Source organism: Cetorhinus maximus, chromosome 13 (assembly GCF_964194155.1).
Source record: "Cetorhinus maximus chromosome 13, sCetMax3.hap1.1, whole genome shotgun sequence".
NCBI classification, from domain to species: domain Eukaryota; kingdom Metazoa; phylum Chordata; class Chondrichthyes; order Lamniformes; family Cetorhinidae; genus Cetorhinus; species Cetorhinus maximus.
In genome coordinates, this window is record NC_135891.1 from 70,108,935 (window position 1) to 70,133,942 (window position 25,008).

At 42.7% G+C, this 25,008-nt stretch overlaps 2 protein-coding genes across 4 annotated transcripts in view; both read left to right on the plus strand.

Moving 5' to 3' along the window:
• LOC144688675 (dysbindin) overlaps window positions 1-16,958 on the plus strand; it is a 57,749-nt gene extending 40,791 nt beyond the window's left edge. For all 3 annotated transcript variants that reach the window (XM_078555506.1, XM_078555507.1, XM_078555508.1), the window contains 2 exons: window positions 15,329-15,469; window positions 15,909-16,958. In XM_078555506.1, the coding sequence (XP_078411632.1) occupies window positions 15,329-15,469; window positions 15,909-16,135 (368 nt within the window). In that variant the 3' untranslated portion in view covers window positions 16,136-16,958. The remainder of the gene's footprint in view (window positions 1-15,328; window positions 15,470-15,908) is intronic.
• eapp (e2f-associated phosphoprotein) overlaps window positions 1-25,008 on the plus strand; it is a 503,058-nt gene that overhangs the window by 346,527 nt on the left and 131,523 nt on the right. The gene's annotated exons all lie outside the window — the stretch shown is intronic.

The following is a 25,008-nucleotide window of genomic DNA, read 5'->3' on the forward strand; positions in this document are numbered from 1 at the left end:
AGCACATTATTGCCAATGAAATACATTTAAAGTGTAGTCACTTTTATAATGTAGGAAATGCATCAACCAATTTGTGCATAGCAAGATTCCACAAACAGTAACATGATATTGAGTTGATAACTGTTTTGGTGACATTGGATGAGGCATAAATATTGATCAAGATGCCAGGGAGAACTCCCCTGACTCTTCTTCCAATAGTGTCATGGAATCTCTAACATGCACCTGAGAGGGTAAGCAGGGCCACGCTATAACAGCTTATCCAAAAGATGGCATCTCTGTCAGTGCAGCACTCCCTCAGTTCTGCACTTTTGCTGGAACTCTGAGCTCCCTCATTGATCTTCTGACTGCTCTGAGCTTGTCCCATGCATTAACTTGGTAGCCAAATAATCTTTGACAATTACAGCAATCAGACCATAGATTGACACCCCCTTTGTTATTTTGGTGTATATATTTTGGTTGGAAGAATAAGGAGAAGCAATATAAAATAAAGAGCACAATTATAAAGGGGGTGCAGAAGCAGAGCGAGCCAGACATCTTTGTACGCAAATCATTGAAGGTAGCAGAGCAGGTTGAGAAAGTGGTTAAAAAGGCATATGGATCCTGAGCTTTATAAATAGAGGCACAAGATTATATTTTCATAGTGTCTGGGATACTCTGTGGAGGGGTGAAAATGGTGGCTGGGACCTGATTCCAGGATTCCCAACCTCATTCCCAGGGCTTCCAATTTTCGGGATTGCCTTTTAAGCGTGCGGTCTGGTTCAGGTCAAAAATTGGCACCTAGCAATCCTAACCTGGCCGGCTCCACTGGGGGGATCCACAATTTTCATGGAGTCAGACTAGCTTTTCAATAGTCTGCATGAGAGAGCCTTTTGAAAGGTAAGTTCAAAAGGTCCTCCTTATGCCCCCTCATGCCAAGGTATGCCCCCACTCACCCCAAGGGTGCCTCATGCCCCCCATGCCAAGCTATTAACCCCACTCACCCCCAATGATGCTCATGCACCCCTTGCCAAGCTATGGCACTTCCATATCCTTCACCTACTCTACACTGTATAGAAATAATGACCCCAATAGTGATAATAGGATGTAGAGAAAAAGCTTTAAAGAAAACCAGCCATTCATTGATAATTTTCCACTTTCTTAAAATAAGCTGCTTTTTACTACAAACCAATAAACGTGTCAATCATCCAGACCTTTTAAAGTATTGATAGCAGAAACTACAAGCACTTGAAACCTCTTTATCTTGTGTAAATAAACATTGCATAATTGACAGAAGAGATCGGAGAGCCAAAGCTGTCAATCAAGTAACGTTTTCCCTGGGGCTCAGCTGTTTCAACGGTCTAATGTATTTAGCCAAGCCTCACTTATTATTCTTGGTTGACATCCTTCAATGCTATAATCATTCTGTGACTCTATATTCCAGAGCAGCAGTCATCCCTGCACTGAAGTCTCCCATTTCACATGTCTCCCATTTCAAAACTGGGCGGCATAGAAACTAAAGCAAGATGAGAGCATAAATGCGTGAAGAGCAAGGACGTGGGTCAATGTAATATTACTTCCTTGTGACTCTGACCCATGAAATGCACCTCAAGGAACCACCAGTCCTATTTTCTTTGTGTAAAACCCCAAATTTTAACTGTCAAACAAATTTCACTGCATTGAATTGTGTTTTTCATCTAACCATGGATCTTTCAACCTGATTAATTCGGTGTTAAAGTGCTGACAGTGGGGGTGTTACTGATCACAGGCAACTACAGAAGTGGCACTATTATAGACCCGGTGGAAGGTTTGTTTCGGGGAAGTTAGGATACCAGGAGGGACATTTTCACCAAAATATATTGACTGTTTACACCTCATCTGTTCCTTTTTCCAGAGTTTTCCAGTACACATTAATCTTATACATATGTATTATCTAAACATTTTAATTAATTTATAATATATAATAATTGCAAAAACACATCACCTACAACCACTACTTGCATTTATATAGCACCTAGAATGGAAGAAATCTCTCAAGGTGCTTCATAGGTGCATTATCAGACAAAATGGACACTGAACCATAGGAGACGTGACAAAAGGTGACCGAAAGCTTGGTCAAAGGGGTAGATTTTAATGATCATCTTAAAGAAGCAGAGAGAGGGGTAGAGAGGCTGAGAGGAGTAGGGAGGGAATCCCTTAGCTTAGGGTCCCGGCAACTGAAGGCCTGGCCACCAATGGTGGAGTGATTAAAATCAGGGATGCTCAAAAGGCCAGAACTAGAAGAGCACAGTGCTCTCAGAGGGTTGTAGGGCTGGAGGAGATTACAGAGATAGGGAGGGTTGAGAGCACAGAGGGGTTTGAAAATAAGGATGAGAAGTTTAAAATCGGGCATCACTTAATCCAGGAGTCAATGTAGGTCAGCGAGCACAGCTGTGATGGGTGATGGGACTTGGCGCAAGGAAAGACACAGGCAGCCAAGGTAACCATTTACAGCCGGTAGCCTCTCAACAGAAGACAGTCATAACCAATCAGCAATCAAGTTCTAGCATCCAACCAGCCAGAAGCTGCATGTGGAATGATGCTGGTCACTGAACTGTGGGAGCAACAACACTGGAATCAGGAACTGCCGCAGGAAAGGAATCAGCTGTAAAACAGCCAGCAGTACTGGAGTGACAGTATGTAAGGCAACATGAGAAGAATCAGCAGCAGGGAAGCCAACAGGATCTGAGGTCAGGAGCCAAGAGGAACAGGAGGACCAGACCAGGAGTGAGATAGAACTGTAGAGTAAAGGGTTAACATCAGAAGCATACACGATGCTGATGTAATAATGATGTCAGGTCACATGACTGAGAATAAAGAGAGATCTGGAAGGAGGACACACTCCAACCTCGATTGAGGCCCAAATGTGTAAATAATTGTTGTAAATGAAAGAGTAATGATTTTGAGAAACTACAGACTCAAGCAACCTACTTTGAGAGAATAGACAATCCTCAAAACCCTTGTATAAGCCCCAACCACACAACGAAACATGGTGACAGCAAGTAAAAGACCAAGCAAACCTTAAGAAGAAGGTTACAGGGCTGGCAAGACAAGAGATCCATGAAGGAAGGACAAAATAAAAAAAATGACTCACCAAGACATTGGAACATCATGGGAGCAGCTGGTGCAAGCTGAGACACAGACCCAGAGAGCGGACAGCAGGGAGCACAGACCTGAAGCAGCAAGCATCAGAAAAGAAGTAGGAACATTTTGAGGATTCAGCAGAAGCATGGAATCCACACTCCCAGAACCATTTCAGTGTGCAAAAGGCTTGCACAGGCCCAGAACTGGGACAACTGGAGAAAAAGGGTCACAAGATACAGAACCCCTTCAGGATTACACAAAAAAGATCACAACAATCAGGTAAGTACACTACTTTATGCAGTAAGATCTATTGCTGATGATGTGATAACAAGGTAGGGGGTTGATGAGACTTCAATTTCTCATAAAGAAGTCATGCAAGCTTTTGACTTATTTAAACGTCCATCGGAATTTAATAATAGAGAGAGCTAAATTTAATAAGGGAAAGCAAAGACCAAGCAAAAGCATGGATTCGTTCATCAATGATCTCTAATAGACTGGCAGGAAACTGCGATTAAGGAATCTTAAAGGATGAGTTGAATCGCGACCGAATTGTGGTCGGGGTCCTAGACGAAACATTATCAGACCTCGTACAGACAAAAGAGGATTTAACAATAGTGAAAGAAGTGCAGATTGCAAAGCAAAAGGAACTCAGGAAACAGAATTGGGTGTTTGTTTGTGGAGAAGGGGAGGTCCTATGGAGAAGATCGAGTGAGATCATTCAATTTGTAGGCTATAAATGAGAACACGTGCCAAAGCCTAATCCCACCAAAATGGAAAAAAGCACGTCAGCCGCCATTTTGAAATATCTTCTGTATGGCTGGGCTAAACTGCACAAGCGAGAAGAATGTCCAGCAGGAGGCAGAGTGCCACATCTGTGAAAAATAGGCCATTTCAAAACTGTTCATCTCTCAAAAATGCTGACAACCTGTAAAAAGGGGGAGAAAATTTTAAAACAGATCCACATACAAGAAGCGGACGAACCACAAGCAAAGGAACTAAGCTTCCTGGGGGAGGTAAATTATACTGAAAACAGGCATTTAAAACTAGACACAGGAGCAGGGGTTTCTGTTTTATCAGATGAAGTCAAATGGTTCAAACAGATTACATTGCAACCTTCATCTATTAAATTACAAGGTCCGGGTGGGACAACTTTAAAAGTGAAAGGCCAACTCATGGCAAAACTGAAATATAGCGACCGAGAAATCCTTGAACCTCTCTATGTCATTCAAAATCAAGAGTGTTCTTTACAAAGTAGAAAGGCAGGCCTAAAACTGAAATTATTTTATGAAGTGGATGACGTTGCTGATGAGAACTACAGCAGTACATTTCGAAAAGAATTTCAAAAATTGCTTACAGGGCTAGGGAAGTTAAAGACCGAATACCAAACCACCCTGATGCTAAACCAATTTGTCCCTTTACACCGAGGAAAGTCCCTCACCCACTCTTGGACAAAGTCAAGGGTGAAAATGAAAAGATGCTGCAGCAAAGGGTTATCTCGCTGGTCACAGTGCCAACAAAATGGTGTTCAAGAATGGTTACGGTTCCAAAGCCAAACTGCTCTATAAGAATCTGCGTGGATTTAACTCAACTAAACAAACAGGGAACGTGAGATCCATCCATTGGCCTCAGTGAACGAGATTCTTGCCAAAATAGCCAAGAGTACTTTATTTACCAAATTGGATGCGAACAGTGGATTCTGGCAGTTGCCTCTGGACAAAAAATCCAGATTGCTGACCACATTTATAACGCCCATTGGTTGTTATTGTTTCAATAGATTGCCCTTTGGAATAGCGTCTGCTCCAGAAATTTTCCAGAGAACAATGCCTCACACTCTAGAAGGCATGGAAGGAGTAATATTGTCATATGGACGACATACTTACACGTGGCTCCGCGAGAGAAGAGCATGTTCACAGAGTCAGGGCAGTCCTGAGAGTCTTACAGGATGCAGGCCTAACATTGAATGAAAAACGTGAGTTTACCAAACCTATGATCAAGTTTCAAGGTCACATAGTTGAAGCCACTGGAATCATAGCTGATCCACAAAAACAAAAGTAATCAGAGAATTTCCATAACCCAGGGACATAACTGAGCTTCAAAGATTGCTTGGGATGGTCAACCAAGTAGATAAGTTGCTACCAAATTTAGCAGAGGTAAACAAGCCCTTTAGACAGCTATTGAGACAGGTTCAACAGTGGTGCTGGAATGTGGACCAGCAAAAAGATTTTGAAAAGATTAAACAACTTCTAATCTCTTCTGAAATCTTGGCACATTACGACCCAGAACTACTGACCATAGTAGCAGCAGATGCATCGTCTACAGGTCTGAAGGCAGTTTTGTTTCAATGCAGGGAGATGGCAAGCGTAGAGCAGTTTACTATGCCTCTAGGTCACTAACAGAAACAGAATAATGATACGCCACAATAGAAAAAGAAGCATTGGCAGCAACATGGCATGCAAAAAATTTTCAGACTATGTTATGGGATTGTATTTCAAAATCAAAACAAACCATAAGCCACTAGTCGCTGTTCTGAACATGAAAGAAAATGCAAAGGTGTCGCCCAGAATCCAGTGGTTCAAATTAAGATTGATGAGATATGACTCCCTCACAGAGTATGTGCAAGGGAAGTATCAAACAACGTCAAACACATTGAACCATCAGAAGGAACCAAACAAGAGGATTTATACTTCATCAAGGATGTTGAAGCATATACATCCTTAATCACTCAGCACTTACCAGCTACTGCAAAAATGCTGCAGGAAATAAAGCAAGCCCAGTAACAGGATGAAGAATGTTTCCTAATCTGAGAATATTGCCTGGAAGGATGGCCAGACTTTATCCCCACTAATCCAATGCTATGACAATACTTTGAATAATGCAAGCACCTCAAAGTCATTGACAACTTACTAGTTTTCAATTAGAGAGTAATCATACTGAGAACACTTTGGCTTGATATTCTTCAAAGACTTAACCAAAGTCACCTAGGAATAACAAAATGTCATCCGAGAGCAGAGCAATCAGCCTGGTGGCCAGGCATCACTCGCTCTTTAGAAGAAATTATTTCTAACTGTCTTACTTGTGCTGTAAATAGCCAAGAACAAAAAGAATCACTATTACCTTCTATTTTTTCATCATGTCATGGGAGCGCCCGGGAATTAAATTTAAATTTAGGGGTAAAACCTTTCTTATTCTCATTGATTACTGCTCATGGCAGATTGAAGGAAACAGATTGCATACCATCACAGCAGAAACAGTCATCCAGTCCCTCAAGAAAATTTATGCAAAACCTGGCATCCTGGGACATCATACTGTCCGACATTGGGCTGCAATTTGATGAGTTATTCCACAATTTCTCAAATGAATATGGTTTCGTTCATGTAACCAGTTCACCTCACTATCCTCAAGTGAGTAGAGAAGCTGAGAGAGGGATACGAACCATCAAAGCTTTATTGAAGAAACACAAAGACCTTAATCTAGCTCTTCTGAGTTATTAAAGCTCACCATTACAAACTGGTTTCTCACCATCAGAGAGCACAGCACCAATCTCTAGCAAAAAACTTGAACATAACGTCATCACGAATGACCACTGGAGGATAAAATGGTGTGAGGAAGAACAGAGAAGCAACCAAGCTTGGAACTTTAATCATAGGCACAGAGCATGTGTGTTGCCAGTGCTGAAGCCTGGGGAGAGAGTATGGGTCTGAGACTAACAGGGGGAAGGTACAATCATTAAAAAAACTCCACAACCAAGATCGTACATGATTGAGACCAGAGTATCATAAGGAGAAACTGCAGCACCTTAATATCTTTGGAGATAAAGTCAATGGAAACTTGGGCTTACTACTCAGATCCTGATGAAGAAGCAGGAAGACTTACTGCCAGCTCCACAGGCACCCAGGAGAAGAACACTCACACTGACAGAAAGGAGAGTACGAATATCCTCGACCTCAAAAGGAGATCTGAGCGAGACCAGGGAGATTGGTCAAGGCACATCAGAGACTCACCCTGTGAACTCAGAGACTTTGGGGGAGATGTAAGAGGATGTAAGTATGATGAGGATAAAGTCTTGGGGGGGAGATGTAGAGTAAAGGGTTAACATCAGAAGCATAAACGTGATCATGCTGTCAGATCACATGACTCAGAAGTAAGTGAGACCTGAAAGGAGGAGGAGCTCCAATCTTGTGTAGAGGTCCAAATGTGTAAATACTTTCTGTAACTAAAGAGTAATGGTTTTGAGGAACTAAAGACTCAAGTAGCACACTTTGGGAGAATAGACAATCCCCAAAACCCTTGTCTAGACCCCAAACACACAATGAAACAAGAACCAGACTAGGAAAATGATAGAGCCAGACCAGAAGCAACAGGACATAGAAGCTAGGAGAATGTGCAGCCAGTGGCAGATGGAATTTAATGCAGAGATATGTGAAGTGGTGCGTTTTGGCAGAGGGTTAGGAAGAAGTAACATAGACTTTATGGCACAGTTCTAAAGATTGTGCAGGAACACACTGGCCGGGGACTTCATGTGCGTAATCTTTTAAGGTAACAGGACATACTGAGGGGACACAGCTTCAAGGCTTTGGACAAGAGATGCAGGGGGAATGTGAGGAAGAACTTTTTGCACAGTGAGTGGTAATGAGCTGGAACTCGTTGCTTACGAGGGTGTTTGAAGCAGAGATGATCAATGATTTCAAAAGCAAATTGGATGGGCACTTGTGGGAAATAAACTTGCAGGACTCAGGGGATAGAGCAGGGAAACGGGACTGATGGGATTACACTACAGAGAGCCAAAAAGTTTTACATCATCCAAGACAAAGCAGCCACTTGATCGCACCCCATCCACCAGCTTAAACATTCAGGCCCTCTGCCACAGTGCACAGTGGCAGCGGTATGTACCATATATATATATAAGATGCAATGTAGTAACTCACCAAGGTTCTTTTGACAGCACTTTCCAAACTTGCAACCTCTAACTCCTAGAACAGCTTCCCAAACTATTTTCCAATGTGATTCTACTTTAACGCCTGAAAATTAAGGTGACCACAAATGCCAGCAAAAGCAAAACAGCAATAAAGCATATAGTAACAATCAATATACAATTATTATATATATTACAGATCAATATATATAATATGAAAATCTGTGTTTTTAAAGTACTTTGTAAAAATGTTAATATTTTATGTATTCACGTAGGTCTCAGCCAAGCTTTCCATATTCCCCAGTGACAGAGCACTCGGTGAGAGCCATCTCCCTACAATCCCTCACACACTGTAATCAGCCACTACCCCCTGCACACACAGACACACACGCACACACACACAGATACAGTAATTGACCCCTCTTCCCCACCCACACACACACAGTCATCGGCTCCTCTTCCCACCGACACACACACAGGCACTGTAATCGGCCCCTCACCACGCACACACACATACACACTCGCACTGTAATCAGTCGCTCTTCCCACTGACACACACACAGGCACTGTAATCGGCCCATCACGATGCACACACATACATTGCAATCAGTCCCTCTTCCCACCGACAGATAGACACACACACACAGAGTAATCAACCCCTCTTCCCCACACACACACAGACACACTGTAATCGGCCCCTCACCACGCACACACACATACACACTCGCAATGTAATCAGTCCCTCTTCCCACTGACAGATAAACACGCACACACTGTAATCGGCCCCTCTTCGCACACACACATACATTGTAATCAGTCCCTCTTCCCACTGACACACACACACACAATCGACCCCTCTTCCACACACACACACACACACACTGTAATCGCCCTCTCTTCCCCACACACGCGCACACACACTGTTTGGCCGCTCGCCCACCGCCACCAACCACCCCCCCCCCACCGCCCCCGCCCCCCCCACACACACACACACACACACAGCAATCGGTTCCCCTTCTAGACATACACACACTGTAATCAGCCCCTCACCACGCACACACACATACACACTTGCACTGTAATTAGTCCCTCTTCATACTGACACACACACAGTAATCGGCTCCCCTTCTACACATGCACACGCACAGACACACACACACACACACACTAATCAGCCCCTTTTCCACACACACACTCTCCTCCCCTCTCCCCAAACATGTAACCAGACTCGCTTCCCCCTTCCACACACACAGCAATTAGCTCCTCTCCACTCAATCACTACATCCAATCACCACCAAACACCCCCGTTCCCACCTCTGCTGCCCCCCCCCAGCAAAGCTTTGGTCTAGTTGCCACTGCCTGTGAAGCAGAGTGCCCAGCCCTGAGTAAGGAGCCTGTACAACAGGAGCAGAAACACTGTAAAGTTTGAAACCACCAATCACTTCCCTGCTCAGCCACATGACTTCCTGTTTCTTCCTGCACATAATCAGTCACTGAGTTACGCTTGCCGGCCTCTGCCTGTACCAAGTCGAAGCTCAGTTCCCAGACCAGTTTGGCACTCAACACTAAAAGTGTTTTCCCGGGTTAAAGAGTGCTTTGGGGTCACTATCCACCTCTTGTTGTTTGGTGGTAAGCAATCAGTGAGTCCAGGGCTGTCCCACCAGAGTCTCCTCGCCACAGTCACCATTGTTGCCTGCAGGAAGGGGAACTCAGACCCCATTGGGGGTCACAACCCAGAATTTGGAAACCCCTAATCTAAAGGTCAAGGGCAGCAGGACACCACCACCTGGAGGTTCTCCTCCAAGCCACACACCATCCTGGCCTGGAACTATATCACCATTCCTTCGCTGTCACTGGGTCAAAATCCTAAAATTCCCTCCATAACAGCATTGTGGAGGTACCTACACAACTTGGACTGCAGCAGGTCAAGAGTGTAGCTCACCGCCACCTTCATAATGGCAATTAGGGATGGGTAATAAATGTTGACCTTCCCAGTGATGCCCACATCCCATGAAAGCACAAAGCAAAAGAGGGCAGCTGTAGGTGGGAGGCAGTGGTGTAGTGGTATTATCACTGGATTAATATTCCACAGACCCAGGGTAATGTTCTGGGGACCTGGGTTCAAATCCCACCGGCAAAGGGAAACTTGAAAATTTCAAGATGTGTGTAATAAGACCACCAAGTCTTATAGGTTTTACAAACTAGATTAAGCATTTATTAATAAGAGAAATGATTTTAAATACATGCATAGATCTACAAATTACTATTATGACAACTTCTAAATCCCCTAATTAATCTAACTCCCAGTTACACTTTTGTTAAGGCAACAGTAAGACACATAGATTTTAAAGGACCCAGGCAAAGAAACATGACACCCTGAACAAGTCGAATTCATAGTGAGTTTTCTTAACTTCTGTCCTTTGAAGACAGCAGCTTGAGGCATAGATGCTGAAGGCTTTTTCACACTTGTAAGATCTTAAAATGCCTTCCCTTACAAACAGTCTTCTCTCCTTTATACATATATCCCCCTTTGAATGCAAATACCCATTGTTTCACTATGTCTTTGGACTTCATTCTTCTGATAATAAAAACCTCTCATAGCACTAAGTTTTACCAGTAATCTTTGGGAAAAATAAATACACTGTTTCTATTCTTCACCTGGATAGGTGACACATTTCACTCCCTCTTTTGAAAACAATCTAGTCTGGTTTATTTAAAAATCCAAATGTTCCCTTAAAACCTGTGTTTCTAAACTTCCCCATGTTTACCTAATTAACATTTCAAACCGAACTTCTTACATCAAAGCACCCAGGCTAGCTGCCTCTAATTCAATTAAGTCTAACACACACACACACACACACACACACACACATACATATAGACACATAGACACTTCTCACTATTACTCTATTTTACAATAAATTCTAATAATATTACAAGAATTATTATTTTTTCCTGACAACCAACAAGAGGGAAAAACATACTTGACCTCATCCTCACCAACCTGCCTGCTGCAGATGTATCTGTCCATGGCAGTATCAGTAGGAGTGACCACTGCATAGTCCTTGTGGAGACGAAGACCTGACTTCACATGAATGATACCCTCCCTCGTGTGGAGTGACACTACCACCGTGCTAAATGGGATAGCAAATCAAGACTGGGCAGCCATGAGGTGTCAACCTGGTGAAGCTATAACACAGGACTACTTGCGTGCCAAACAGCATAAGCAGCAAGTGATCAACAGAGCTAAGCAATTCCACAATCAATGGATCAGATCTAAGTTCTGCAGTCCTGCCACAGCATCACAGATGCCAGTCTTCAGCCAATTCGATTCACTCCACATGATATCAAGAAACGGCTGAAGGCACTGGATACTGCCAAGGCTATGGGCCCTGACAATATTCTGGCAACAGTACTGAGGACTTGTGCTTCAGAACTTGTCACATCTCTAGCCAAGCTGTTCCAGTACAGCTACAACACAGGTATCTACCTGGCAATGTGGAAAATTGCTCAGGTATGTCCTGTACATAAAAAGCAGGACAAATCCGACCCGGCTAATTACCGCCACATCAGTCTATTCTCCATCATCAGTAAAGTGATGGAGGGAGTCATCAACAGTGCTATCAAAGGCACTTCCTTAGCAATAACCTGCTCACTAACACTCAGTTTGGGTTCCGCCAGGGCCACTCAGCTTCTGACCCCATTACAGCCTTGGTTCAACCATGGATAAAGGAGCTCAACTCCAGAGATGAGGCGAGAGTGACTGCCCTTGACGACAAGGCAGCATTTGACCGAGTGTGGCATCAAGTAGCCCTAGCAAAACTAGAATCAATGGGAGTCAGGGGGAAACTCTTTGCTGGTTGGAGTCACACCTAGCACAAAGGAAGATGGTTCTGGTTGTTGGAGGTCAATCATCTCAGCTCCAGGACATCAATGCAGGAGTTCCTCAGGGTAGTGTCCTCAGCCCAACCACCTTCAGCTGCTTCATCAATGACTTTCCTTCCATCATAAGGTCAGAAGTGGGGATGTTCACGGATGATTGCACAATGTTCAGCACCATTCGCGACTCTTCAGATATGGGAGCAGGTCAGAGGATGGTATCCTGCAGCAAGGGACTCACCTCCTGACTCCCCAAAGACTGTCCACCATCTACAAGGCACAAGTCAGGTGTGATGGAATACTCTCCACTTGCCTGGATGAGTGCAGCTCCCACAACACTCACGAAGCTCGATACCATCCAGGACAAAGCAGCCCACTTGATTGGCACCCCATCCACAAACATTCACTCCCTCCACCACCGACGCACAGTGGCAGCAGTGTGTACCATCTACAAGATACACTGCAGAAACTCACCAAGGCTCCTTAGGCAGCACCTTCCAAACCCATGACCACTATCACCTAGAAGGACAAGAGCAGCAGATACATGGAAACACCACCACCTGGAAGTTCCCCTCCAAGTCAGTTACCATCCTGACTTGGAAATATATCACCGTTCCTTCACTGTCACTGGGTCAAAATCCTGGAACTCCCTCCCCAACAGCACTATGGGTGTACCTACACCACAGGGACTGCAGCGGTTCAAGAAGGCAGCTCACCACCACCACCTCACGGGCAATTAGGGATGGGCAATAAATGCTGGCCCAGCCAACAGTGTCCATATCCTGTAAATAAATAAAAAAAGATTTCTCTAACAGGGATTCAAGCCTGGGATGGCAACTAGAGAGCAGGAAGTACGAGGGGTACTGAGGGGTTGGGATTAGGAATTGAGGGGGTGGAGTAGCTGAAAGTAGAGAAGTGAAAGGCTGCATGCCAATATGAGAGAGGGGACTAGGAGGAGAAAAGAAAATGAGTAAAATACAGCAAAAGTGGAAATAGATTAATGGGTTCAGCTCTGGAGTGGCAGCCAAAACATGGATAGGAATGGATTCAGGGATAGCTCGATTTAGATAGACTTTGTTACATAGAAATTTAGGAGACATAAACCTGATAGGAAATAGATAGGAGATAATAGGGAGAAATCCAGGAAGAAGTAGAGGTAGAGAGGTTGAGGAGGGAAGAGTCAAGATGGACCATGTGAAGAAATGAGAAGTAAAGTTAATGAACGACAAGTGACAAGATGACAGCGTGGTAGCAGCAATAGCTCTTACGCTATTTCTAGTTTAGATGGAGACATTAAATGAAATGCCCATGCACTTTAAACCTCTAAAAGCCTGGCTTCACTTTTAATACACAGATTCAACAATAATACAATTCAAAGATAAAATGAGTGCAAACTCTTCATATAAGAGAGCCTATAAAGGATTATTGTATTACTTTTACAGTATTATAGATATATAGTAACATTCATAATGGAACGAGCTGTATCCATAAATTATCAGACCTTGATAATCCTCGTGCCTGGGAGGCACTATAGGATGTCAGTAGTGTCATGGACAGAGTTTATGGGCTCTCTTTACTGCGCGTGATCAGTATGTTTTGTACGAAAGAGGTGTGAGTTTTCTTAACTTCAGTGTGTATCCCAATTAAATAATTCCAGCAGCAAGTTTTTTGTGAGTTTAAAAATAAAGGTTATTTATTGTCATACACTTATGCCAAATTTAAAGCGCAAGGTCTCACACACTCATCCACCACCACCTCCCCCCCACCCCCCCACACAAAGATTGGTTACAGGTAAAGGTGGTATATTTGTACAAATTATGGTTAACTCAGTCTCTGATTTAAGAGGCTAACCTGTTCTTTGAAGGAAGTTAATGCTTTAAAGTTGAAGCAAGGGTTTTGTTAAATGAAGGATTCTAGGCAGGCTGTGAGGTTTCCTGTGGTCAAATTTCCGGGAGGTTCATTCTCAGGTGAACTTGAAGTTAGGACAGTTTGGAGGAGTCCTTCCCTCTGTTTCGAAACTCCCACTTCAAGATATTGCTGTTAATTATCTTGGCTGCTTGAATTACTTGCAGCTAGTTTGATGGTTTTTGGTGGAACTGTCTGCAAGCAGCTCAAGATGATTTTTAAGAAACAGACAGAAAACATAACATTACTTTCTACAGGTCCAAGTCCCTTTCCAAATAAGGGTGGTTTTCATGTTGATTCCAACATCATGTGTTGTGGTTTAACACCTTGAGGGTTTGAGACAGTCAGTATCTTTGTTTTTAAATGACCCATTCAATTTGATAATACCTTTTTGGATTGGTTTCAGGAAAAAGCAGTGATTCACATCAGTCTGCACTTTTCCTTTTGTTCCCTCTTGAGACAGGAGAGTGGTTTCAAGCCACAAAAAAGTCAGGTGACCCTCAGGTGGCCACCTTTTCAGCCTTTTTTGTCCAATTTTAAAATATAAAAATGAATTTGAAGTTCAGAATAAGACATGCTGGTACTGGACATGACAATAGGATGCCCTACCCTGACTATAACTGTATGGTCTAAACTGCAAACTCCTCCTATATTTAAAGCCCAAAGAGCTATAACCCATGTGATTCTGAGTATCCTTGTCGATTAAATTATAAAGCTGAAAGACAGTTATTAAACAACACCTTCCATTTAAAGGCTGTTTAAGTTAAATCAATTTACCTTTTCCCACATGATTTAGGGTAAGAAGGATGTGATAGTCAGAGCAATGCCAAAGTTTACCTTTAAAGGTTCTGCTCAGTCTATACACAGACAGCACTTCAAAGTACACATAAGGTTTGTTTGGTAGCTCTGAAGAAGGGTTATACAGACTCGAAACATCAACTCTGTTTCTCTCTCCAAAGATACTGTCAGACTTGTTGAGTTTTTCAAGCATTTTCTGTGTTTGCTACACAAGGTTTGTTTCTCCTGTTCTACCTGAGGTGATGGATTCACTAAAGTTTGTTCATCTTAAAAGTGATAATTAGGTGACCATGAGCTAAAGTTCATTGGACACAGAGTTCTCCAATATCCAACATAACGTACAAATAAAACAAAGCAAGACTCAAAATTGAGTTTACTTTTTCAACTATCCTATGTTAAACCTGATCTTCTAGCATTGAAAAGATATGGAAATTGGGAGTGAAAGAGGTCAGTCAATTTTAATTGTAAATTTCTTAGTTATTATGCACATCTGACAAGCCCATTGAGGTGAGATGTCAGAGCTGATGGCATTTTCCAAAAGCTGCAACCTAGCCCAAGCTTTCAAGGGAGGAGGGGGGGAAAAGAGCAACCAGAGTCTGAGTCCATTCAGAACTCAAGAGAGAGAGTGAGGAAGTGAGAGAGAGAGAGAGAGAGAGTGTGAGTGAACTCATGGCCAGGGATAGAAAGCTTGGCACTCTCTATGATGCATGGTTAAAGGCTTTTCTGCTTCCACAGCACCAATCGGGAGTGTCTCCTCCATGGAAGTTAACGTGGACATGCTGGAGCAGGTGGATCTAATGGACATGTCCGACCAGGAGGCACTTGATGTGTTCCTCAACTCCAGCATGGATGGCTGTGAGGCATCAACACTGCCAGGTAAGCAGAAAATAGGGCACAGCAGCAAAAAGCTTGGCTATATTTCTTGTCAAGCCAACGTTGCATGTTAGGGTGCCTCAGGAGTCCTGTGCCAACATGCCTGGAGCATATGGTTGGCAGCATGAATTAAGCAAGAATCCCAATGTTTCGGCATTCATGGAAGGTGAGGTTTTTCAATATTCTATAGTGGAAAAGATGGGAGAAACGTCAGCCCTCCATTACACAAGGAGTGTGGAGAGATTGTGGCTCTACCTGTGCACTGGCAACTATCAGCCAGGACTTAATCTGTGTTAAAAGCAGCTTTGCCCAGCAGTTATTATCCCAGGATGTTAGGTATTGTCCATTTTAACAAGAGGGAGCAAATCTTATCTTTCTTTGTTGTTAAGTGTTTATTAATCTTAGCAGTCCCTGTACTAATTAATTTTGTTTCTTCACACAGATGAACAGTTTTATAATAGTGAGATTACCATTAAAGTTCCAAACTCTGCAGAAATAAAATCTAGGATGTCATCCACTTCATCCAATTCCACAGATCCCAACAGTCTAAATAACGGTGACGAGACCCCGATTGTCCAATCTGACGAGGAGGATGTCCAAGTGGATACTGCACTACTCACACCAAACAAAGACAAGGATACTGAGACACAAGCTGGAAATGAAAGCTAACATTTTGTCTAACATCGCACACTGAATAGCTCTTATCAACAAAACGTCTTTATATAAAGGGGGCTGAAGCACGAATGATGGAGACGCTGTGGGTACTTTCTAGCTTATTGTTTCACTGAATAGATGATCAAGTCCCACCCACCAACTCCTAGTCACCCACACACTCCTAATCCCACTCATACACTTCCAATCACAAACACTCCCAGTCAAACACACACTCCCAATCACACACACTCCAGTGATATACATATTCCCGGTCACAGACACACTCCAAGGACCCCCAGTTATGCATGAAGCCAGTGAAACACAGCTCCATTAAACACATAGGCAGATCCAACATATAATATTCCTGTAAAGATTGAAAATATGTAGACTCAGTCTTGCACACAGCCAAGATCATGGATGTAATAAAAGCATGTAGACACAGTCAGGTGTAGAACCTCTGATTTAAGGCACCAATTAGCAACATGCCATATCATAGGGGGCCAATAACCCATGGGACCAATCATATTTAGACAAATGTTACACAATGCAAATGGTGACACCAAGCACTCCTAGCCAGAGACAAGCTAACCAATCGTCACTATAGCAACAGCCCACAGTCAACTTTCTAACACAAGACTACTGAATGCATCCTTTAACACTAAGAAATGATGTCTGAAAATGTGGCCTTAGAGTGAGGAACTGACAGTCTGTTGGAACTCAGTGAGCTGTCAATGAAATTAAACCAACATTAGAAAGAGGACATGAGATTGTAAGAAACCGCTCTGTAGATTTCTTTCTTTCTTAATAAACTTAATGATAGCCAATCATTTGAACACAGCTGCTTTGGGTTACAATTTTGTCTGAATTTTCAAAATGTTTTACATAAATATTTTTAAAGATTTAACATCTTTAAAAAATGTAAAAAGTCTCATCTCCAGACACCAATCACTCATCCCGGGAGCCTTTTTCTTTCGCTGTATATAAATGGCTTGGATCTTTGAATACAGGGTAGAATTTCAAAGATTACCAATGATACCAAACTTGGAGAAGTGTCAAACAGTGAGGATAATATGAACCGGCTGCAATATGACATAGATAAGCTAGCAGAATGGGCAGACAAGTGGCAGATGGAATTTAATACAGAGAACACTGAGGTAATGCAGAAGGGTTAGGGAGAGCAATATAGGCTTAATGGCACAGTTCTAAAGAGTGTGCAGGGATAGAGGGATCTGGGGGTGCATGTGCATCGGTCTTTGAAGGTGGCAGGACATATTGAGACAATGATTAGCAAAGCATATGGGATCTTGGGCTTCATAAATTAATTGTAGAGGTATTGAGAACAAAAGCAGGGAAGTTATGGTGAACCTTTATAAAGCTCTGGTTAGGCCCCAACTAGAATATTGCATCTGTTCTGGTCACCACACATTAGGAAGGATGTGAGGGTCTTTGAGAGGGTGGAGTGGAGATTTACTAGATTGGTTCCAGTGATTGGGGTGGGTGGTTGGGTGGTGGGGGGGTCGTTGGTTAAAGGTCAGGTTGGAAAAGCTGGGGTTGTTCTCCTTTGAGCAAAGGAGATTGAAGGGAGATTTGATAGAAGTGTACAAGATTACAAGTGTACAAGGTTTAGATAAGGTAGACAAGAAAAAACTGTTCCCGTTAGCTGATGTTACTGGGACTAGGGGACACAGATGTAAGGTTTTTGGCAGGAGATGCAGGGGGAATGTGAGGAAGAACTTTTCTACACAGCGAGTGGGAATAACCTGGAACTCGCTGCCCACAGGGACAGTGGAAGCAGAGACGATCAATGATTTCAAAAGGAAATTAGGTGGGCACTGAGGAAATAAACTTGCAGGACTCAGGGGATAGAATGGAGGGGTGAGACTGACTGGATTGCTCCATGGAGAGCTGGCATAGACTCAATGACCCGAATGGCCTCCTTCTGTCCCATAAATTACTCTATGATCAATCAGCCATCCCTAGAGATCAATCATCCCTCCCTGGAGATCAATCACCTATCCCTGAAGATCAGTCATCCATCATTGGGGACCAATCACCCATCCCAAGAGACTAATCACCCATCCCAAGAGACCAATCACCCATCCCTGGAGACCAATCACCTATCCCGAGAGACTGATTTCAATCCTGAGAGACTGATCTCCAACCCTAGAGACCAATCCCAATCTCAAATCAAATGCTTATCCCGAGAGACAAATCCCAATCCCATGTCCAATCCTCATCCAGAGGGATGGTTTTCTGATTTAGGTTCCTGTCAGAGACTTTAAGCACATGGTGCAGGCTGACAGTCCAGTGCATTACTGAGGGGCTGCTGCATTGTTGGATGTACAATCTTTGGATGAAACCATGAAAATGTGATTCTGGTCTGAACAAAAAGATCCCAAAGCACTATTTTGAAGATGTCCTCCCTGCTGTCCTGCAGCCAATATTTATCCCTCAACCATATCACAAAAAAAGTTATCTGCTCATTATCATAACAAGTTGGCTACCACATTTCCTACATTACAACTTTAAGGTAATTTCATTGGCAGCAAAATGCTTTGGGACATCCTGAGATCATGAAAGGCAGCAAATGAAGACACACATCTCTTCCTTTTCTCTGTTGGAAGGCCTATTATTCACCGTTGCCTTAAAACTTGGCCTCAACCTTCCCAATCTCCTGGTTTTCCAAAGCTTCCTCATTCCAATGTACCAGTTTTCCTCTTACTGACACCCACTGGCCAGGCAGACCTTTCCACCCCAGGTCATGGAATGAGTTACCAGGGAAAGTCTTTGAGAGACAATTAGAGGGGGGAGTTTGCACGATATGAGGAGAAAATAAGTGTATCAGTCTTTGGCCTAAAATTCCAAATGTTCTTTGGATACAGGCTACTTTCAATCAAATCCATCCAAACGATATCAACTTGCATTTACATAGCGCCTTTAACATAGTAAAACATCTTATGACACATCATAGGAACGTTATCAAACAAAATTTAACATCAAGCCACATAAGGAGAAATTAGGACTGATCAAGGGCACTGCACCCTGATAACAGTCAGAAATTTCGGGAGAGGAGGGAGGGGAAACACGAGGAATTCATGGACATGTTGATACTTAACTGGCCATGCTGTCCTGAAGAGTGCTCAAAAGTCAAGGGCAAAGAGACAAACCTTTACTCTTAATCTGTGACATGCCCTGATGCTGACAGGGCAGATACAGAGGCTGGTCTTAAGCCACTGATATTGCCACCTGACTGCCGCAAGGCCAGGCTGAACAGAGTGGAATGAAAACATACTCCAAACCCATTCCGTGTCCTTTAGTGCTGATGACCCCACGTTGAGCGAATAAGCAGCTCCCAGCTAATTTAGACTTTTCACAATGACTCTAATTGACTGTTCTTTGTCCAGCTTCACAATAATACAACAACAACTTGCATTTTACAGTGCCTTTAAAGTTGTAAAAACGTCCCAAGACATTTCAGTGGAGTGTTATCAGGCAAAATTTACCACCAAGCCATTTAAGAAGGTATTAATGCTGTTGACCAACAGCTTGATCAAATCACTGCTTGCTTGTCCCTACAACCACCCCCCACCCCCGCCAACTTCTCTCCCCCCACCCCACCCCCACCTTAAACCAGCTTATATTTCACCCCTCTCCTATTTTTACTTAGTTCTGTTGAAGGGTCATGAGGACTCGAAACATCAACTCTTTTCTTCTCCGCTGATGCTGCCAGACCTGCTGAGTTTTTCCAGGTAATTCTGTTTTTGTTTTGGATTTCCAGCATCCGCAGTAGTTTTTTGTTTTTAGCTTGATCAAAGAGGTGGATTTTAAGAAGCATTTCTTTTTTTAACTCATTCACAGGGTGTGGGTGTCTGTGGCTAGGCATACATTTATTGCCCATCCCTAATTGTCCTTGAGTTGCTGATGGTGTGCTGCCTCCTGACTGCTGCAGTCCATGTGTTGGTACCATGTACCTGCTGCCCTTGTCCTTCTAGAGGAAGAGGGTGAGGAAGAGGAGGATGATGATGGAGCACCCATTGGTAGGCCAGCCACTTACACTGCTACCTGGGATGCCAGGGATGTCCTACTATCACTGAGGTTCATCTAGTGAGAAAGAAAAGTAATGAAACCTTGTGATCCGCTCCCACTGTTAGGACAACCCACCCCCACTTTGCACTGAACAGTTCTTCAGCCATTCACCCACCCATTGCACATCCGTCCAATGGGCCCTTGCCTCTAATGACATTCAGCATGGAATAAGTGAAAGGCGAGTTGGCACTCAGGTTGCAAAAACAGGCAAGGCATGGAAGTGATGATAATCAATACATTTTATTTGCCATTTTTAAAAAAAGGAACTTAACAACATAACATTTTGTCAAGTACTTGGTAAAGTACAATTTCTTTAACTTATGCTTCCTACTGCTTCCAAGTGCTATATCCCCTTGTGGTTTCAGTAAAGGTAGATACAGGAATCTCACATCTCTGCTCTGACTGCTCAGATAATCTTGACTAATGATTACTTGGTTTTGGAGCCTCTGAGGCCCCCGCCAGCGCTTATGCAAGAGTAGATGGGCACCGACAGATGAGGCAGAACATTGGCTACTGACTGAGATGGAGGCAATGGGTAAGAGGCGAGAGCACTTTATGGCGTTTGCACTTCTATGTCTCCTTTCATCACCATCCATCTGCTGAGCCAGTGGCACTCTACTGGACAGCACCTTAGTGAAGATCAATGTTGTCAGGCCACGGGTAAGATATCGCTCATCCTGTATAAGGCAGCAGACAAGTTTACATCCAAGTTCTGCAAGGTCTACCTGGATTTATTAGAGAGCCATGCTGCAAGGAGGTGGATACTCTCTCATGACAGGCATTTTCACAATTCCCTACACCATCAATCAACTAGTGAGCAAGTTGGACTCCTCCATCCTCTCTACTGTTGTGGAGAGTGTGTGTGGAATGTCTGTCAGTGTCTGCCTAAGTTGCTGATGCGCCTCTAGCATTTACTTTTCATTGATAGTGTTGTGAACAAAAAAACAGAGTCTGGAGTAAGCTAAATGTAGGAAATCTTTATTACAAGCATGCAGGTAAGAGAATTCCACAGTTCAGCCTCTGTGTCCAGTTGTGCATGTCAATGTCATGTTAATTACATTGTTAAAGTTTAATGTCAATTTCATTGTTAAACAGGTGATGGGTATTGGAACACCTATAAATGGGGATAGCTGGGACACTGGTGTGTGAGTAGTGTTAACTGTGAACTAAGTCAATAAACTCTCTCCAGGAAAGAAACCAGCTGTGTCTTAATTTTAACTCCACCAGCCAGCGTGGATCCAGTTAACAGTGCAGTGCATGGGGAGGATTGTATCCCTACCTATGGAGGCTCTCCACAGCTGCCCTGCCAACAGTATCAGCTCATGCTCACTTATAGAGCGTGAATCACCTGAGGAAAACCCAACTGTCTACTTGGAGCCAACTAGCTGTTGCCTGGCTATAGGTCCTATGACACTGCACCCTTAGAAAGAATGAGATCTGTGAGAAATTGTCCTTATGGATGTCCTTCAACACTTCACTTCACAAAGGCGCAGGAAGACAAAAGAAAGGGACATGATTTAGTCGTGAAAAACTCACAATCTTGACAATCACCATTGCCATTCTTCTCATAGTTTAGTCATTGATGAAATAAAGTCAGAATGTGTGTGCCAGTGATATTTGTAATTCTGTAATCAGCTCACTGTCTCACCATCTTGGACTGAAGTGAATACATTTGTGCTGCCTCCTCCTCCTCCTCTTTGAGCTCCACCTCCAGATTTCTCCCTCTCCCTAATATTTTATGCTGTCTTCAACAAGGAGCGATGAAATAGACCTGTGAGTGAGTGAAGGTGAGGTCCTCACCCAATGGATAGACCATGAGACACATGCAGCTGATTGCACAGGGATTGGAGTGAGAAGCAAGAGTGGATGAACAAAAGTGGTAAAACACATAATAAGTGAGGGCTGGGTGCTGCTGAAAGTTGAGTGGGTATGTGGAGTGACATTCTGGAGAACGCTTTGCAAGAAAGTGTGAAAGAGGGTGGCAGGTGGTTTAAAGCACTGGATGTAGGTGAACATCAAATGGATTCACTTTTCCTGGCCTACTTTCCTACACTACATCCAAGACCTGGGCACCACACTGCTGCTGCTCACTTCCTGAAGCTTCCAAACACATCTTCCTGGAGCTGCAGGTTTCTTCCTCCCATTTCTAGGGACAAGTATGTCCCTCCCCCCTCCTGTTGACTGCACCCAGTTATTCCAGTGAGGTGTCACTAAATATGGATGCTGCCCTCTCTACGTCAGTGCCTCCCAAAATAATTTCCAATGCAACCCCATTATAACGTTTGAAGATTAATGGCACCCCAACTGTCAACAAAATCAAAACAGTAATAAAGCGGTATAGTAACATTCAGTATATAATTATTAAAGTTCATATGTTACAGATCAGCATATAATACATTATATAAATATGGAAATCTATGTTTTTAAAGTACTTTGCAAAAAAGTTATCATTTTATGTACATACCAGTGCATCACTTTAGCTGAACTGCTTCAGTTCATGGATCTTGGCCAGGAATTAACAAATGCTCTTGACATTTACATTTTAACTCAGTATTACTGATCTATAGTAATATCACACCAAGGTTACCTAAAGGCCAACTTGAAATCATTGATTTTGTGGGAAAATTGTCATAAAAGCAAACAGAACTTGGACCTGCATCAACATGAGACAAATCAGAAGCATTGTGTGCAACATACTCCCTCTGGTGATGAAAGACAGAATGTCAGAGAGAAGCAATGAATCTTAACAGGTAAGATATAAATTAGCTGTGTACCTGCCAGTCTACCAGTGTGCCAGCAGATAAGGACAGAGTTTGCAAAAATAATAAAAAGATACCACTAAAGGTTCTATCTGATGTACGTAGCATTCATAGCAAAATGGATGAATTGACAGCTCAAATGGAAATAAGTATATATGATCTGATAGCCATTACAGAGTCTGGGGGCAAGGTGACCAAGGCTGGGACATGAATATTGAAGGGTATTTGTCATTTTGGAAGGACAGGAAGTTAGAAAAAGGTGGTGGGGGTAACTGTTAATTAAGGATGATCCTGGTACAACAGTGAGAAATTACCTTAGTTCTAAAAATCACGATGTAGAATCATTTTGGGTAGAGATAAGGAATAGCAAAGGTAGGAAGTCACCTGTGGGAGTAGTTTATAGGTCCCCTAGTTGTAATTACAAAATAGGGTGGATTATACAAGAAGAAATAATACTGGCTTGTGAGAAACTTACGGCAATAATCACGGATGATTTTAGTCTACATATAGATTGGATGAATCTAATTGGCAAAGGTAGCCTGGAAGATGAGTTCATAGAGTGTTTTTGGGACAATTTCTTAGAGCAGCACATTCTAGAACCAACCAGAGAGCAAGTTATTCTAGACCTGGTAATGTGTAATGAGACAGTATTAATTAATGACCTTATAGTAAAGAGGCCTCAAGGTAGCAGTGTTTATGACAAGATTGAATTTTGCACTCATTTTGAGACTGAGAAGAATGGGTATCAGACTAATGTTCTAAACTTAAAGTACAGGCAATAACAAGGGCATGAAGACAGCTGGCTAAAATGAGCTGGGAAATTAGGTTAAATGGTAAGATAGTTGAGATGCAGTGGCATACACTTAAAGGAGATATTTTAATAACACTCAGCAAAGATGCATTCCAATGAGAAAGAAACATTCTGGGAGAAGAATGCACCATCCATGGCTATGATAGAATCAAATTGAAAGAAAAAGCATTGTGCGATTGGTAGTGGGTCAGAAGATTGGACAGAATTCAAAAACCAGCAAAGAATGACTGATAAAATAATGAGGGAGAAATTAGAGTATGTGAGAACATTAGCTAGAAATATAAAAACATACATGAGTTTCTACAAGTATTTAAAAAGGTAAAGAGCAACTAAAGTGAGTGTTGGTCCTCTAGAGTGAGAATGGGGAATTAATAATGGGAAATAAAGAAATGGCAGATGCATTGAAGAGATATTTTGTGTCTGTCTTCAATATAAAAGGCACAAATAACTCCCCAGAAATAATTGTAAATCAAGATATGAAAGGGAGGATGGAACTTTAAACAATTACAATCACCAGGGAAAGGGTTTTGAGAGAACTATTAGAATTAAAGGCTGACAAGTCCTCAGGACCTGATGGACCTGATGGACTTCATCCTAGGGTCTTAAAATGATTCACTGCTGAGATAGTAGATGCATTGACTGCAATTTTCCAAAATTCCCCAGATTCTGGAAAGATCCCATCAGATTGAAAAATAATGAATGTAACTCCTCTTCAAAAAAGGAGGGAGATAGAAAGCAGGAAACTACAGGCCAGTTAACCTAACATCTGTCATAAGAAAAATACTAGAATCTATTATTAAGGGGATTATAGCAGAGCGCTTAGAAAAACGTAATGCAATCAGAGAGAGTCAATATGGTTTTGAGAAAGAGAAATCATGTTTCACTAATTTAGCAGAGTTATTTGAGGAAGTATGAAGCAACTTGGATAAAAGGGGAACCAGTAGATGTGGTGTACTTGGATTCCCAAAAGGCATTTAATAAGGTACCACATCAAAGATTACTACACAAAATAAGAGCTCATGGTGTAGGGGTTAACATATTAGCATGGTAGAGGATTGGTTGGTTAACAGGAAGCAGGTAACTACTGGAGTGCCACAGGAATCAGTGATGGGGCCTCAACTATTTACAGTCCACATTAATGACTTGGATGAAGGGACCAAATGTATGTTTGCTAAATTTGCTGATGACACAAAGATAGGTAGGAGAGTAGGTTGTGAAGAGGACATAAGGAG